Source organism: Falco naumanni, chromosome 8 (genome assembly GCF_017639655.2).
Source record: "Falco naumanni isolate bFalNau1 chromosome 8, bFalNau1.pat, whole genome shotgun sequence".
NCBI classification, from domain to species: Eukaryota; Metazoa; Chordata; class Aves; order Falconiformes; family Falconidae; genus Falco; species Falco naumanni.
This window is the reverse complement of record NC_054061.1, coordinates 51,091,778-51,105,885: the sequence shown is the minus strand read 5'-3', so window position 1 is coordinate 51,105,885 and position 14,108 is coordinate 51,091,778. Positions and strand designations below refer to the sequence as shown.

At 37.5% G+C, this 14,108-nt stretch overlaps 1 protein-coding gene across 1 annotated transcript; it reads left to right on the top strand.

Annotated features, from left to right (window-relative positions):
* The first annotated feature begins 23 nt into the window (after positions 1-23).
* On the top strand, positions 24-13,904 carry MDH1B (malate dehydrogenase 1B). The gene is made up of 11 exons (XM_040603738.1): positions 24-106; positions 499-611; positions 1,555-1,689; positions 1,852-1,994; positions 2,653-3,155; positions 4,241-4,382; positions 5,297-5,460; positions 6,547-6,686; positions 7,402-7,486; positions 9,221-12,846; positions 13,798-13,904. The coding sequence occupies exons 1-10, from the start codon at positions 85-87 to the stop codon at positions 9,250-9,252; spliced, it is 1,479 nt and encodes a 492-aa protein (XP_040459672.1). The 5' UTR covers positions 24-84; the 3' UTR covers positions 9,253-12,846; positions 13,798-13,904.
* The last annotated feature ends 204 nt before the right edge of the window (positions 13,905-14,108 follow it).

Below are 14,108 nucleotides of genomic sequence, written 5' to 3'. Positions count from 1 at the left end.
GGGACGGCGCGAGCCGAGGGACAAGCGGCGGCAGCGGCGCGTTGCTGCGCAACGGCCAGGCGGCCGGTGGAGGGAGCCGCGCGCATGGCCAAGTGGGTGCTGGCGGGTGAGGCTCCCCGCGCGTACCCCCGGCCCGCCCCGCACCTTCCCCTGCCCCGCGTCGCTCTAGAGAGCGGCGCCCGTGCGGCGCGCTGCCCCTGCCCCTTCTAGCCAGCCTTCTCCCCCCGGCCCCCGGCGGCGAGGGTCCTGCGTCTCTAGCTGCTGTCCCGCCGGGGCGGCCTCCTCAGCCCCTTCAGCGCTGGCTGAGGAGACCGTTTCACCTCCAAAGTTATCCTTTCTTCTCTGGCTCATATGCTTGTCCTGTTTCTTTCTGGGAACTCGCGGGATGATGGTTGCGTAAGACACTTTTTTAATTGGAACAATGAAGAGACATTTGACCTGTTAAGCCCCTATCAGTCATAGTCACAAAATTTCTCGTTTGTGGTGTTGTGTTCCCAGGTAAGGCAAACTGCCCTTGCTATGCCAAGGCTGAACTCCTGGCTGACTATCTCCAGGCTAACTTGCCCAACTTCAGGGTTCACAAGATCACTCAGCACCCTGACAAATGGGAGGTAAGGGATCATTAGTCCAGGCCTTGGTAGATGCCCCAGTGCTCTACAAAGCAATGAATGTGCTTATCTGTAGTAAGTCTCTTCTTCCTCTGAATTAGTGTTTTGCTATGTGGGTAGAGGTGTTGCAGAAGCAGCTTTGGCTGCAAAAGCTAGCCAGAGGAAAGGTTTGAATCCTGTGAGAGACTGTCATTCTTGTGATTCTTACCATGGAAGATGGGCACAAAATGTGGGCCAGCCTAAAGCTATGTTTTGTCAGTAAGAAGTTTATTATTTTTTTATTACAGGCTGCTCAGCCTGTAGATCTTTTGCACACTGCGATCGCATATGCCTTCAGAGCTGTTACTTGCCAAGAGCATTTCTGGCATTCAAGGGCTTTGAATTGCAATGGAAGTATGAAATTAAATCTCACATATTTGTTTACAATGTGGATGGGTCTTCCTGAGTACTTTTGCTGTAGACATATTGCCATGTCTACACTGTAGTCCCTATAATGAACTGAAAAAACTGCAGTATTACTTCATGAGATAGGCAGTACTATGACGTTTATTGCCTTTTATATTTTGCTTGACACCTCAGCCAAATAACTGGAACAGTTAAGTGAATAGCAATTAACTAACCTCTGCAGCTTGCTTACCTTCTGCAGCTAAATAGGAATCCTCAGTTTACTTACTATTTCACAACATTGCTATCTTCAATTGACAATTAAGCAAACTTACAGCAGTAAAATCAAGTAGAAGTAAGACCTTTTGCTGAGTTTTGTACAGTGTATCACCATATCTTGTTTTGTGTTTTGCACCATCTTGCACACACTGGTATGTGAGTAAGTTATGAAGGACCTTATTATTACGTATTGAGGAAATAACAGGAATGTTTATAGCTGTAACATTTAAGTTTTAAAAAATATTAAAGTGTTAAAACCTTTTGGTGGGAATGTTTACATTAGCAGTGGCTTCATGACATTTGTGAAAAGAATGGATGGGAATACAGACAGTCTCCTATCATTTGGAGAGAACTTTTGGACCGTGGAGGGAAGGGTCTGCTTCTGGGAGGAGTTAATGACTTTCTGGAATATGCTCAGGTAATGAGTTGCCTTTAATACAGTAAACACATATTTTATGTTTTCTTATAGCATTATTGTTCTTTATTCCTCCTTCAAATGTAAAATAAAGCTATCCTTTCTCATGTTATCTTGCTGTGTTTGGGTTGTCATTTAATTTGAGATCATCCTTTTTATTCTTAGCACTATTATGGTGTCACCTCAATGAAGTTGAGTGAGGAACTGTTAGACATTGCTGAGGAGAACCTGCAGGCACACAGTGAAATTGAAAAAGAGGAGGAAGAGATTAAAAGTCTTATCAAGCCTTTGCAGATCTGGATCACCAGGTGAGAGTAAAAAGAATATCTGTAAAGTTTCACTCAGCTTCAGAAGAAAGCACTTTTTCCTATCGCGTATAACAGGTGTAACCATCTGAAGTTATACATGAATTCCTGTAATTTGCTGATTTTAATTAGGTTCTGCACCCCTGAGTATTCAGTATATAATCTAGAAATTATTTCTACTTTTGTTGCATTTTGCACTAGTTTAAGTGAGGGATGTGAACAGGCAACATTTAGACCCCAGATCACCTTAAGGAAAAGCAAGTATTTACAAAGTCAGGAATTTTGTAGCGCAACTATATTGCATTAAATGTTTTTGGAAATATTTAAATAAGTCTCTTGCAGTTCTACCTTTAGAAATTTCTGTATTTCTGGTGGTACTAAAAGAACATCTTAAATCTGGTTCTTTAAAGACACCAATTTTTAAGTGACAGTATTGACTAAAATGTATTGGATGGAAAAATCTTCAAATGAAAGGAGGACAGAGCTGTTCTAATTTTTAACCTGTTAAAATGACAGAAAGAGAGATAAAGGAGGCAAGATAGTGGTCTATTTAAACATAACCAAATACAAAAGAAAGATCTTTGTCTTTATTTATGTAATACTTCCAAACAAGCAGTTGTTAGTCTTTAACTATGATTTTTCTATATACTTCTCCTCTTAGTGCATCAGCTCCAATCTGTTATCAGCTGATCCCTCTGTTGGCAAATGGAGAGGTGTTTGGGATGACCACAGAAATCAGTATCCATTTGCTTGACACTGACCAGTTTAAGGAAGTTCTTTGTGGTATTGTAATGGAAGCTGAAGACATGGCGTTGCCACTCCTCCGCAGTATTTCAGAGCACACTGAAATAGATGAGGCTTTTATTCAAGCCGATATTATCATTGTTCTTGATGATGTCCTCTTAAACCGTGAAGTCCAATCCCTTGAGTACTGCATCAGGGAAGTGAGTAAGATCTGTCAAGTGTATGCTCCCTTGATCGAGAAGAATGCCAAGAGTGATGTCAGAGTAATTTCATCAGGAAAGACCTTTGTAAACCTTAAGGCAATGATGATTATGACATACGGTCCATCCATTAAGCCTGAAAATGTCATTGCTGTTGCAACATCCTGGGAAAGTGCAGCTAAAGCCATGCTGGCCAGGAAGCTAAGCATGAATGCAGCAGGTGAATACTTTTTTATTCTGGTGGCATTTGGGGAATTCAGTGGATGAACACCTTTGTGACTATGTATTTCATTGCAGAACACAGTTGATGTGCATACAGAAATGCAAGCCCAGCAGTGCCCCCGCTGAATTGCATGGCTGTACAGAGTGCCAGGGTGTCACTAGCAGGTGCTGCCATTTTCTATGCTTATCTGGGTCGGTGCCTGCTCCCATGAATGTCAATTCTTTTGCTGACTTTTGGATGCAGCCATGCCATTTTGGTGTGTATTTCATGCTGGAAATATACCAAGAAGGACTGAGCAGTGTTGCAAATCATGAACTAGGCTTCAAGATTGCACTTGCACTCCGCAGCTGTTATTTTGGAGACACACAAACTAGCTGTGAAGAAACCTGATATCATACTGCTGTGCAGATAATGAAAGTATAATAGAACTGTGTTGTAGTATTAGTTCTGGGTTAATTAGCTTGCTTTCTCAAGTCAGTTGTTACAGCTTGGTTATATTTGCACAGTTCTGCACTGCATAGCAAAAGTGTGCTCCAGGAGCCTGCTCAGCGTCAGGATTCTTTCAGTGTTGCAGGAGTAGGGACTGGTCATAAATGAGAAGTCTAAATATTTTGGAGCCTAAGAAAACAGAAAAGAAGTAAGTTAATAGGCTGAGTAGCCTATCAGCAGATTATCTGAGAAATTCCTTTTGTACCAAAGCAGGTAGAATTAATTTTTTTTTAATATATTTTTTAATATTAGGCATTCTGTATTTATGTTTACAGGATTTAAAAAGTAACATCACTGTATGTTTGCAATGTGATTTTTTTGTTGTTGTTTTAAAGAACTAAGTATTTACTAGGGTTTGCCTATTATGTACAATAACATGATATAAATTAAAGTTGCTTTTTCTGTTTGTGGTGAGGTTTCTGTTATGGAGAACCTTGTTGCACTTTTCAGATCAAATAATTTCTCCTATAAAGGCAGGACACTGAATTGAAGAACAATTCATCTTGAAAGGAACTTCTGAAGGTCATCTAGTGCAGTCTACACTGTGAAAGTATTTGTCTGTCTTTTCATTTCAGTTTTTCCTTCTGTTATAGGAGTTAAAGACGTGATTGTGTGGGGCAATATTACTGGTTCTAACTACATTGATTTGTCACATGCAAAACTTTATGGATATGACTGTGCTATTTGGGGCCCAGCTGATTTTCCACATCCTTTGTTGAATAAGATTTATGATAGGTACAGTACAGATATTTTTTTTTAAGTAAAACTAAAAAAACGTCTTTTAATCTATGTTTATCTGAATGTGTAATAAGCATCAAGAAGGGTTTTTTGTTTTCAAGGTTTATCTTTACTGACTAGTGCTGTACATAAAGGAAAACTCAAGTTTAAGTACTTGGATGGTAAAAGAAGTTGAGTAGTTCCTAGTGCTATACATTGTTCTGACTCTTCTGCCAACTTCGTTTGTAACTGTATTTTCCTACACATTAAGAGTGTTTCTCTTCTATTGTATGATGAGCAGCCTATAAGAGGTAATGAAAGTCCAGGTTAGTGACTTAGATGTCTAGTATGCATGAGGAAACTTTGAAATAATACTAAACATTTATCTGCATCTTGAAGTACATGAATTCCATTGAACACATTGCCTGAGCACACTAATGTTGTCAGTTTCCCAAAATGGGCAATTTGTTAACATATATAAAAAGGATATCTGGCAACTGGATGGCTTCTTGTGGAAGGAAAAGTAGCAGAGAAAGCATGGGTGCAGTGAGAGGGCAGCAGATGTGACATCCACTCAGGCCTGGCTATATGGAACTCTCCAAATCTAGAATTTACTGGACAGTAGATACTTCTTTTGTTCAATATTTTTACTGTGCTGACCACAGAGGGATTATGGTTCATGGCTAGGTTCTTAGGTTATGAGAGGTTATGACTTGGGTAAATGACCTAACTTTCATAGCTAAGCAGTGTTTGTTCTTACCTTTTGAGCCTCTTTTTGTTTCTTTGAGTGCCTTGCCTTCAGCAGTGAAGTTTGAATAAATTTCAACTGTTCTCTTCCCTCAGGTTTAGTTATTTTTCCCTCTAGAAAACTACACTTCCTGAAATCATCTCAGGTTTTATTTTTTTCTTACCCCCCCCTTTTCTTGTTGTAGTGAATGGATCCATTCAGAATTTCTATCTGCACAGAGTTCACTGAGTTCCCGGTTCTGTCATTATGTAGGAATGTTACCTGCTCATGCGGTAGCCACTGTACTGAGATACTGGTATCACAGCTCTCCTCCTGGGGAGATTGTTTCTGTGGGAATACTTAGTAAAGGTAAATCTACTTTTGCTTCACATATTCTTGTCTAGCTTTCCCCAGTATGCATAATGTTATTTTTTAGTCAATATTTTTAATTTATTAAAAACTTGCAAAACAAATCATGATGTAATGGGAGGCTGAGAGTTTGTTTCAGCATAAGAACCTCCAAATCTAAGCAGTTTTGCTCTCCAGAGCTTGTGATTTGCTACTTGCTTCTTACAATCATCTCTTAGTTTAATATTGTCTTGTTCCAAGTTGCCTCTTAGTCCTTTGGTTTAAATGCTTTTCTGGTGCATGTATTTTAGGCAAGAACTCCTTATAGTTCTTAGAGCCTAAGCTATAAAAGCATGTTCTTCTTAGGTAATGTTACAGTTCCATTATTGGTTCACGTAACTACCCAACAGCCATTTAACTCTTGTATGAAATAAAACTTTTTTTTCCCCTTTTTAAGATGTAAAATTGTTACAGCAATTGTGTTACAGCACAGGAAAGACATGAACCTGTTGGAGCAGGTCAAGAAGAGAGCCACAAAAATGATCAGAGGGATGAACACCTCTTCTGTGAAGAAAGGCTGAGAGAATTGGGGTTCAGCCTGGAGAAGAGAAGGCTCCATGAGGGACAGACTTTTTAGTAGGGCCTGTTGTGATAGGACAAGGAGTAATGTTTTAAACTAAAGAGGGCAGATTCAAACTATATATAAGGAAGAATTTTTTATGATCAGGGTGGTGGAACACTGGAACAGGTGGCCCAGAGAGGTTGTAGATTCCCCATCCCTGGACACATTCAAGGTCAGGCTGGATGGAGCTCTGAGCAACCTGATCTAGTTGAGGATGTTCCTGTTCATTGCAGGGGGGGGTTGGATTAGGTGTCCTTTAAAGGTCCCTTCCAACCCAAACCATTCTATGGTTCATGTACATTTAACTAAAAGACAAAGTTACAGTAAAAGGGGAACTCTTCTAGTCTTTGAAATGTACGCTCCATTTATACTAAGATCTTACAGTTGCAGACTTTTGCAAGTCTGTAAGACTATCTTGACACTGGTGAGGATGTGTTTTTTGTTCAGAAATAATATGTTTGGGTCGTTGTTTCCCTCTTCTGCAGGTCAATTTTGCATTCTTGAAGGAATTGTCTTCTCTATGCCAGTGAGGTTCCAGAATGGTAACTGGGAAGTCATGACAGAATTAGAAATTAATGAAATGACCCAAGAAGTTCTGGGACGCTTAGCCCATGAGCTGGTTCAGGTGATTATTTTTTGTATCTAATAGTATGCCCATTCTGCCACCTATGGGTACCTTGCAATATTACTTCGTATACTGAAACCTTTGCTCCACGTTAGTTGTACAAACTGCACATGTGCATTTATGCATGATAAATACCCAGTATTTTTAAGTGTAAGGTAGTATTTATATATTGAAATTAACAGATGGTTGTTCTGTGGCTCAAAAAGGATATGATAAAATAAGTATACCTACGTAAGTGTAGAACTTGTACCCCTGAGTTCTGCATGCTTTGTGCAAAACAGAAATATTAGCTTTAACGTAATGTTTCTACATTCTGCGCTGCTGATGTTGATGTTGCTTGTATGGTATTCAGCATAGTATGCCAGCAGATATATCTTTTGGGATCCTTATTGGGGTGACTCTGCATGAATGAAGGCCAGTTTTTACTAGAATTTTACTAGTATTTTTGTCAGAAAACATAAAATCAGTCAGCAGTAATTTTGTCATAAACTTCTTGTGAGTTAGTGAGGCAAAAATAATTTGACTAATTATTAAAATACTGAAAAGACTGGTCCCAGACTCAACATTCTAGCTTCTATCAGATTTTGTGATCTTCAGCCATACTAGTAACAGGTAAGGATTATTTTATTTTAACGTATTTTAAGTTTGTACTAGAAATTACAGTGCATGAATAGAATGGGTGATATTAAAATTGTGTTTTGGGTTTATTTTTCAGGAAAAGCTCATTGCGCTAAAGGAAATAGAAGAAATGCATCCATATGCAGCTGAAAAAATCACTAGTAAAAAAATTTTGCATCAAGGTGGGTTTTTCTCCCCAGAAAAGATGAGATCAAGTTTTAAGTGGGAATTTAAGTAGTGCATTCTTACTTTATGTCCCTTTGGTTTAAAATGCATGTAAGAACCTTAGGAAGGAATATAAATAACAGTGCTTCTCTGATGTATGCTGGACTGTGCCCGGGGCATGGTGATAGGAAGGGCAAGCCTGCATGGTAGCAATGCTTTGTTAAGTTTCTATTGTGTCCTTCACAGACCATGAATATAAAAGCTGAGCATAAATAATACATTTAGCATGACACATTTTACCACGGGTTATTAGTAAAAATAGTTTTAACCTAGTTGAAGTACTTCCACCGTGTGTCCTACCATATGTTTTTGAAGCTGTTCTTTACTATACTATTCTTTACTATCTAACAATAATGAGTTGAATTTCTAACAGAAAAAAAAATACTGTAAATTGGAACTCAAACTTCTCATTTTTCTATCTGTTACAGTACCAAAGAGTTCATTCACTATCTTTAGTCTATAAGCCAGTCAGAAGAAGAAAAAGTTGAGACATCCAAAGACAGTAGGCTAAAAAAAGAGATATTTCTGCTTTCTGTAGAGAAGGCAATCTTGGTAAGTGGCAGCCAGATCTGCCACTTTTTCCAATTAGAACAGATGAAAGATCTTTTAGAGATCCCTACATTATGAATTATTAAGCCATTTTGCTTTGTTAATGACAAACCAAGTTCATCATGACATAGTTTTTTTAAATGTATGATGATATGAGAAATTTCAACTAAAAATCTACAGAACAACTCCGATATACCTTCCTAATATTTAGGAGCATGTGGGAGGGCTATAGGCTACATGATACTGCCATGGCAAAACTCCCCTGAATCCACAATCTGCTTTTCCTGTGCAGAATATAAAACTCACATCTTCTCCAATGTCTTTCTATGCTGCTTTTCCTACGTATTCTGCTTTTCAGGTTCTCTGTTCTCTTAAGATTATATAAAGGAAAGAAGAATTATTCATCAAAACAAGAACAGATGAACTTTAAAGTGTGTTTTATTTTTGTTTTCTCACTTTTCCCCAGTTCTTAGGTTCTGAAATCCCTGTACTTACCCAATGTTATAGCCATTCCTTTCTACTTTTAGGTCCTACAGGCCTTTTCCCTAGTTAGTTTTCTTTCTCCCTTCCTTCAGATTCTTTCCAGTACTTTTTTATCAGCATTTGCTATACTATGAGCTGCTCTTGTGCATTAAGGGCAGGCTGAAGAATGGGGAAACTACTTGGAGCTTGATGGCCAGGCCCTTTAGTGAGCACATAAGCCTTTTGGTTATCCATGCTTGTTTCTCAGGGAAGGACTACAGAGACAATAAGATTTTCTTGATAAATGCAGAGTTGAATTATTCTACTGATCATGACCAATCGTGAGGCAATTGGCAAAAGGAAAAGTTATAAACATGACCTTGATTAATCCAGACAGGAGATTCCTGATTAGGTAGGAGTGACATTCTCTGTCTGCACTCTACTTGTATGGCACTGCTTCTCTGTGTAGCTGTCCCATTCCTCTTGCGACTGCTTTAAACACCAAGCAGAGGGCCATTCTGCTGCTAGCAGCTAACTGCTTAGTTATGGCCTACTCTTGTGACCTTAGTATCAGGTGCTGTACTAGTTGAGTACTACCAAAGTGCCCTGCTTATCTTCTTGCATGTGTAAGTATTTTAGGAAGTTTGCAAAAATATGTGCTGTTTTTTTCTTTTTTACAGAGATGGAAGCCTTGTCTACTGGCTCATTTTAACCAGGGTTGTCTGGAGGAGAGAATGCGGAAAATTCCCATGCTAAAGCTATGTTTCCATTTCCATTGTAGCAAACTACAAAGAAAGGCTAAACATTGTCATAGCTTTTACAGTACCTTCCTCATCAAAAACCTGGAAATTGTAGGCAGAAAAATATTTCAAAAACAGTGTGAATGTAACATTCTTAATCTGGAGACCAAAGCAAAATTCCTACCGACTTTAATAAGTCTAGGATTTCATTTACATCCAACAACTTATTTCTTCAGACCAATAAACTGTTTCAAAAACAATCATATTATAATAATTTTGAATGAGATTGTCACACACAGAGTGACAGTTTTATAACTCCAAATTCTTGTTTCAGATGTAATTAAACACAATACTTGCATAAGAATATACATTCTCAGGCAAAAACGATTTTCTAACACAAAAATTGAAGTGCATACATCTCCTTAGTGACAAGATCATTTTTGTCTCCATGTCTTTTATCTATTCAATGAGTTTCATAGGGACTGTTGATGTGTTTTAAGTCAAACATGCAATTAAGTCCTTGTCTAAACAGAATTGATGAGGTACCACTGTCACTTGCATGTCTTTAGTGTCTTAAAAGATGGAGACTGTGTTAAATGAAATAGTATTGTATTTGCTAATTTTTTATCAGAAGTGAGTTTTTAAAGCAAAAGAAGTTGTTTCATGTTCTTTGAATTATATACATGTAGTTGGAATAAATTCATTATTTCTGTTCAAGTGGAGGTTCCAACTCTGAACAGGGGTAACTTCTTACATGAGGAAACCAAGAGGAGTTCATCTGCTATTTATTGGCTGATGTTGACAGAAGGGGAAGGGGTGTCTCACTGGTCTTAGAGAGAGGAGCTCAGCTGGGGTATCACAGGAAGTTGGAAGAGTGTAGTTTCTTATGTGAAATATACATGGGAGAAGCAACAGTTACAGGAAGTGAGATATTGTTGCAGGTATCTTCATGTAAGAGTTCATATGGGAGCTGGTAGAGGGCAGTGATGTAAGAAGTCTTGAAGAGAGTGGTTAGGAATCACTCATTTCATGAGGAAGTGGTCTCCAAGGCATGAGTTTCCAGTAGTGTGTGCCCAGAAAATTGGCTGAGCCTCTGAGGAGCATCTGAAGGTAGATGTCTCAGGAGAGCATAGCCAGGAAGGATGCTACAGTAGTCTTTAGAAGAAAAGTTAGCTTCTCTAATGTGTCTTTACATTTGGTTTTTTCTGTATAGATTATGATTTGGCAGTCTTTTATTCTTTGAATTCTTTTATTCTACCTGTGAAGATAGTAGTTCAAACAGACTGCAATTCAAACACCAACGCTGCACAGCTGTTAGTGAGAAGGAAATGAACTCTCTGCAATGTATAAGCAGGCTTACTGGGCTTGCAAGTCACTACCTAAAAACCACAAGCAAAGAATTTCTTCTCAGATGTTGGGAGGAGAAAGACAGTAAAAATGTCTTTGATGTCTCTTGTATCCTAAATTATTCTAATTAATTTGCTTAGTGGGCTGTAGGGGAATTTAGGTCATTCCTCATGGAAGCATAATAGAATGGGAAAGTTTCTTTTCCTAGCTTTTGTTTAGGAGAGAAAGAAATAATAGAAATAATAGGCAAGGTAAAATATGGTAACATATTCAAAGTTGGTTACAGTTGTAACACAGGGATTAATTTAGTCATCACTAAGTTTGTTTTTTCTATAAATAGCAAGCAATTGTTTATATACATTTTCTCACAAGTTACTGAGTAATGCTATGTATGCAGGACATTCATAGCACTGATGAATCCTACTACCTGGGTGTTAGAGTAACTGTTGAAAAATTTATGAAAAAGGGCTTTAAGATAAATGTATCTACCTTACAGATATTATATATATTCTGCATAAACCCTAGCATTTGGGTGTACTGGAGAGTGTGTAAGCTTTCAGGTTGGTCTGAACAATTCTTATTTTAGGACATTACCACTAGGACTTACTATTTTTCCTCTTTGTGTAGTTGTACCAACTGTTCATTACAGCACACTGGGCTTGGTGCATTGTTGTGCCAGCTTCCACCTCATTTTCAGTCTCTATAGCAACACTGTTTCTCAGCAACTGGGAGATGCTTGGTAAAGGCCCCTCAATTTAGAAATATTGCAATCCAACCATAAGAAAAAATTGCTTTGAAACAAAGATCAAAGAAGTTTTATCTTCAATAATTCAGGATATTTATTACTAATTAATTAGTGTTCTCTGTTTTGACTGCTTAGACAATTACCTGATACTTTGATCTGGGCCTTTGCAAGGCATTTGTTGTGAACAGCTTTCATTTAAAAGCAAATCCTGTAGAACTGTGTCTTGAAATCAACTTTTAAGTGCTATAAAACTACTGGACTACTTTGGTGGTATCGTCTGACTTCTGGGCCTTTAGTAAGTAGCTGAGAGAAAGGTAAGTGCCGTTACTGTATTTAAGAGGAGACAACAATTTCAGCCTTTGAACACAACATAGGATGTTTTCACCCTTCACAGGAAACAAAAGTAATTGTAGTTTATTTTATGCATATTTAAAATATTGATCATATGTTGTTGATTTCAAAAGAAGGCAGGCCTCTGTAATTAAGTCAATTGATCTATTTGGGAGATTTCTGTCTTACTTGATCTGGTTTGTCTTTCTCTGTACTTTAACTTAATTATGTAACATGAATAAAAGTGCATTTTATTTGCTAAAGTACATATACTGAGAAACTGTGTAGGCAAACAAAATACGTCTAAGTAATCAAACATGTTACTTTTCGTGCACATTCCAGTAGAATTCAAGAATAAGGCTACTCTTGTTCTGCACATAAAAGTATTTCTATTCATGGGACTGGGGTTTATAATGGTAAAAATTTATTTCCTGTACATTTGTAATTAATTTTAAAATTCTTTTTTGTTTTGTGGAAGCATTTTTAATTATTGAAGGACACATGTAGCTGAAGTACAACACACTGACTGAAATAGTGTATCAATGAGCAGTTAGTTCAGATCTGATGGCAGGCAGATACTGCTTCTACTTTCATATTATGTTAATTATAAAGTAGATGTGCTACCACTGAAGTAGATCCTGTTCGCTTCACCCAAGCATTCCTCCTCCAGTTAAGATCTGAGCTCTCCAGAGTTTTGTGTATACAAATATAGACTGTACATATGTTAATAAGGCCTTTCATAACTTTTTTGAGATAGGGTTCATGGGTATGTTGTTACGATGTTGCACAATGACAGCCAGTTTGGTAAAACACATAAACACATACTTTGAGACCATGAATACCCTAGTACAGGAGTATAGTGTTATTTATCCATGTGGGTGATTTAAAGGTTAGACATCGTGCTGTAGTGGATAGCGAGCTCATCATCTTACAGTAAGTATCAAGTGCTAATAGATTATGCATGCTATACAACTCAGTGAGGTCAGTGGATCTGTTCTTGAGTGTGCAAATTCTAATGAGTGAGTTCTAATTTAAGTGAGTTTAACTTGTATATTTTTACATTCATCTTCTTGCTTTTTTTTTTTTTTTTGTGCCTTTGGTGGGGAGAAAAAAAGGAGGAAAACATGAGGCAAGCTGTGTGTTTGTAAGCCTATCTTTTAGGTTGCTACATGTAGCTTTCACTAAACACTTATGTTTAATTTGTTGCTTAGAATCTTCTGATTTCACTGATTTCCCTACATTGGCTTTTTCTGTCAAGTATACAGAGACATACGCTGCTGCACCTATTTTAGAAGTAATTGTATAAGCAAGGTTACATGCCTATGTAAATGTTGGCCAGAACTGCAGTCTTGCAGAACCCAGGGTCAAGTCCAAGATCTAAACCTTAGTAAGGAAAAAAATAGAATAGTGAAAAAGAAACATAGTGGTATTTCTTTCAAAGAAGGACTTCAGAAAAAACTCTGGCATTGTAATATTTAATGAAGAAGTTATTAAAGCAAACCTGTATCCCATCATTTTCAGTATTTATAAGTTATTTAGAGACCCAAACACAAAGTTGCAGCTTTCACCAGTTAAAATGGTAAGAAGCATATTTATGATAGACTCAATAGTTATAAATCCTTGAGTATTTATGCTTTGTAATTGGCTAGTATTCTCTCATGTTTGACAAATGGTCATGGACAAATGATCAATGACTCTTACTGGGAAAATGTAACAAAGTGAACATTTGGGTAAGGTCAGATTTAATACCTAATTTATTATTTAAGTTTTAGATAGTTTCCAACTATTTAATTTTTAATTATTCTAGAAATTTCCTTTTTTTCCCCACTATAAGCCACATGTAGGCCTTTGGAGTCTCATGTGGCTTAAATCTGTTATACCTAGTGTTTTTCAACTGCAATGTAAACAAAGTTAATTAATATACTGAATTGATATTTATATTTTTACGTTTAAAAATATAATGTAGTTTAGAGCATTAATGAGATAAATCCTGAGTGAAGACATTCAGATTCTGTTATTACCAAGGACTCTTGCTTCCAGGGTTCTGTAAAGAAGTAGATTCATGGTTACACTTCCTTTTTCACTTCCTTCTCAGCTCAAGAAGAAATGATGTCAGCTCAGCTGAAAACTTCAGTTCTGTTTGAAAATTTTACAAAATACACTTGTGAGAAACTACAATCAATGAATCTTGGGATGTCTAGTGTAAAGGTATACCCTTTCTGACCTGAAATTATACACTATGGACTGTGTAGTAATCCTGTATGTAAACACTGGACTCTTCAATAGTGAAAGATCCCATTTCCTGTACTTGAAACTGTTCTGGGGACTGTTTTCACCCTGAGATAATTATGTAGTTACTAGAGTTACTCCTACTTTATCCTGAGCAGAGAGCCTGCAATTTTCTGG

Bases quoted from the DNA above. Each gene is read 5' to 3' on its own strand.
- MDH1B (XM_040603738.1), top strand. From the start codon at position 85: ATGGCCAAGTGGGTGCTGGCGG. The intron at 1,995-2,652 runs GTGAGAGTAAAA...TTCTCCTCTTAG, and splicing joins TTGCAGATCTGGATCACCAG to TGCATCAGCTCCAATCTGTT. The intron at 3,156-4,240 runs GTGAATACTTTT...CTTCTGTTATAG, and splicing joins GCTAAGCATGAATGCAGCAG to GAGTTAAAGACGTGATTGTG.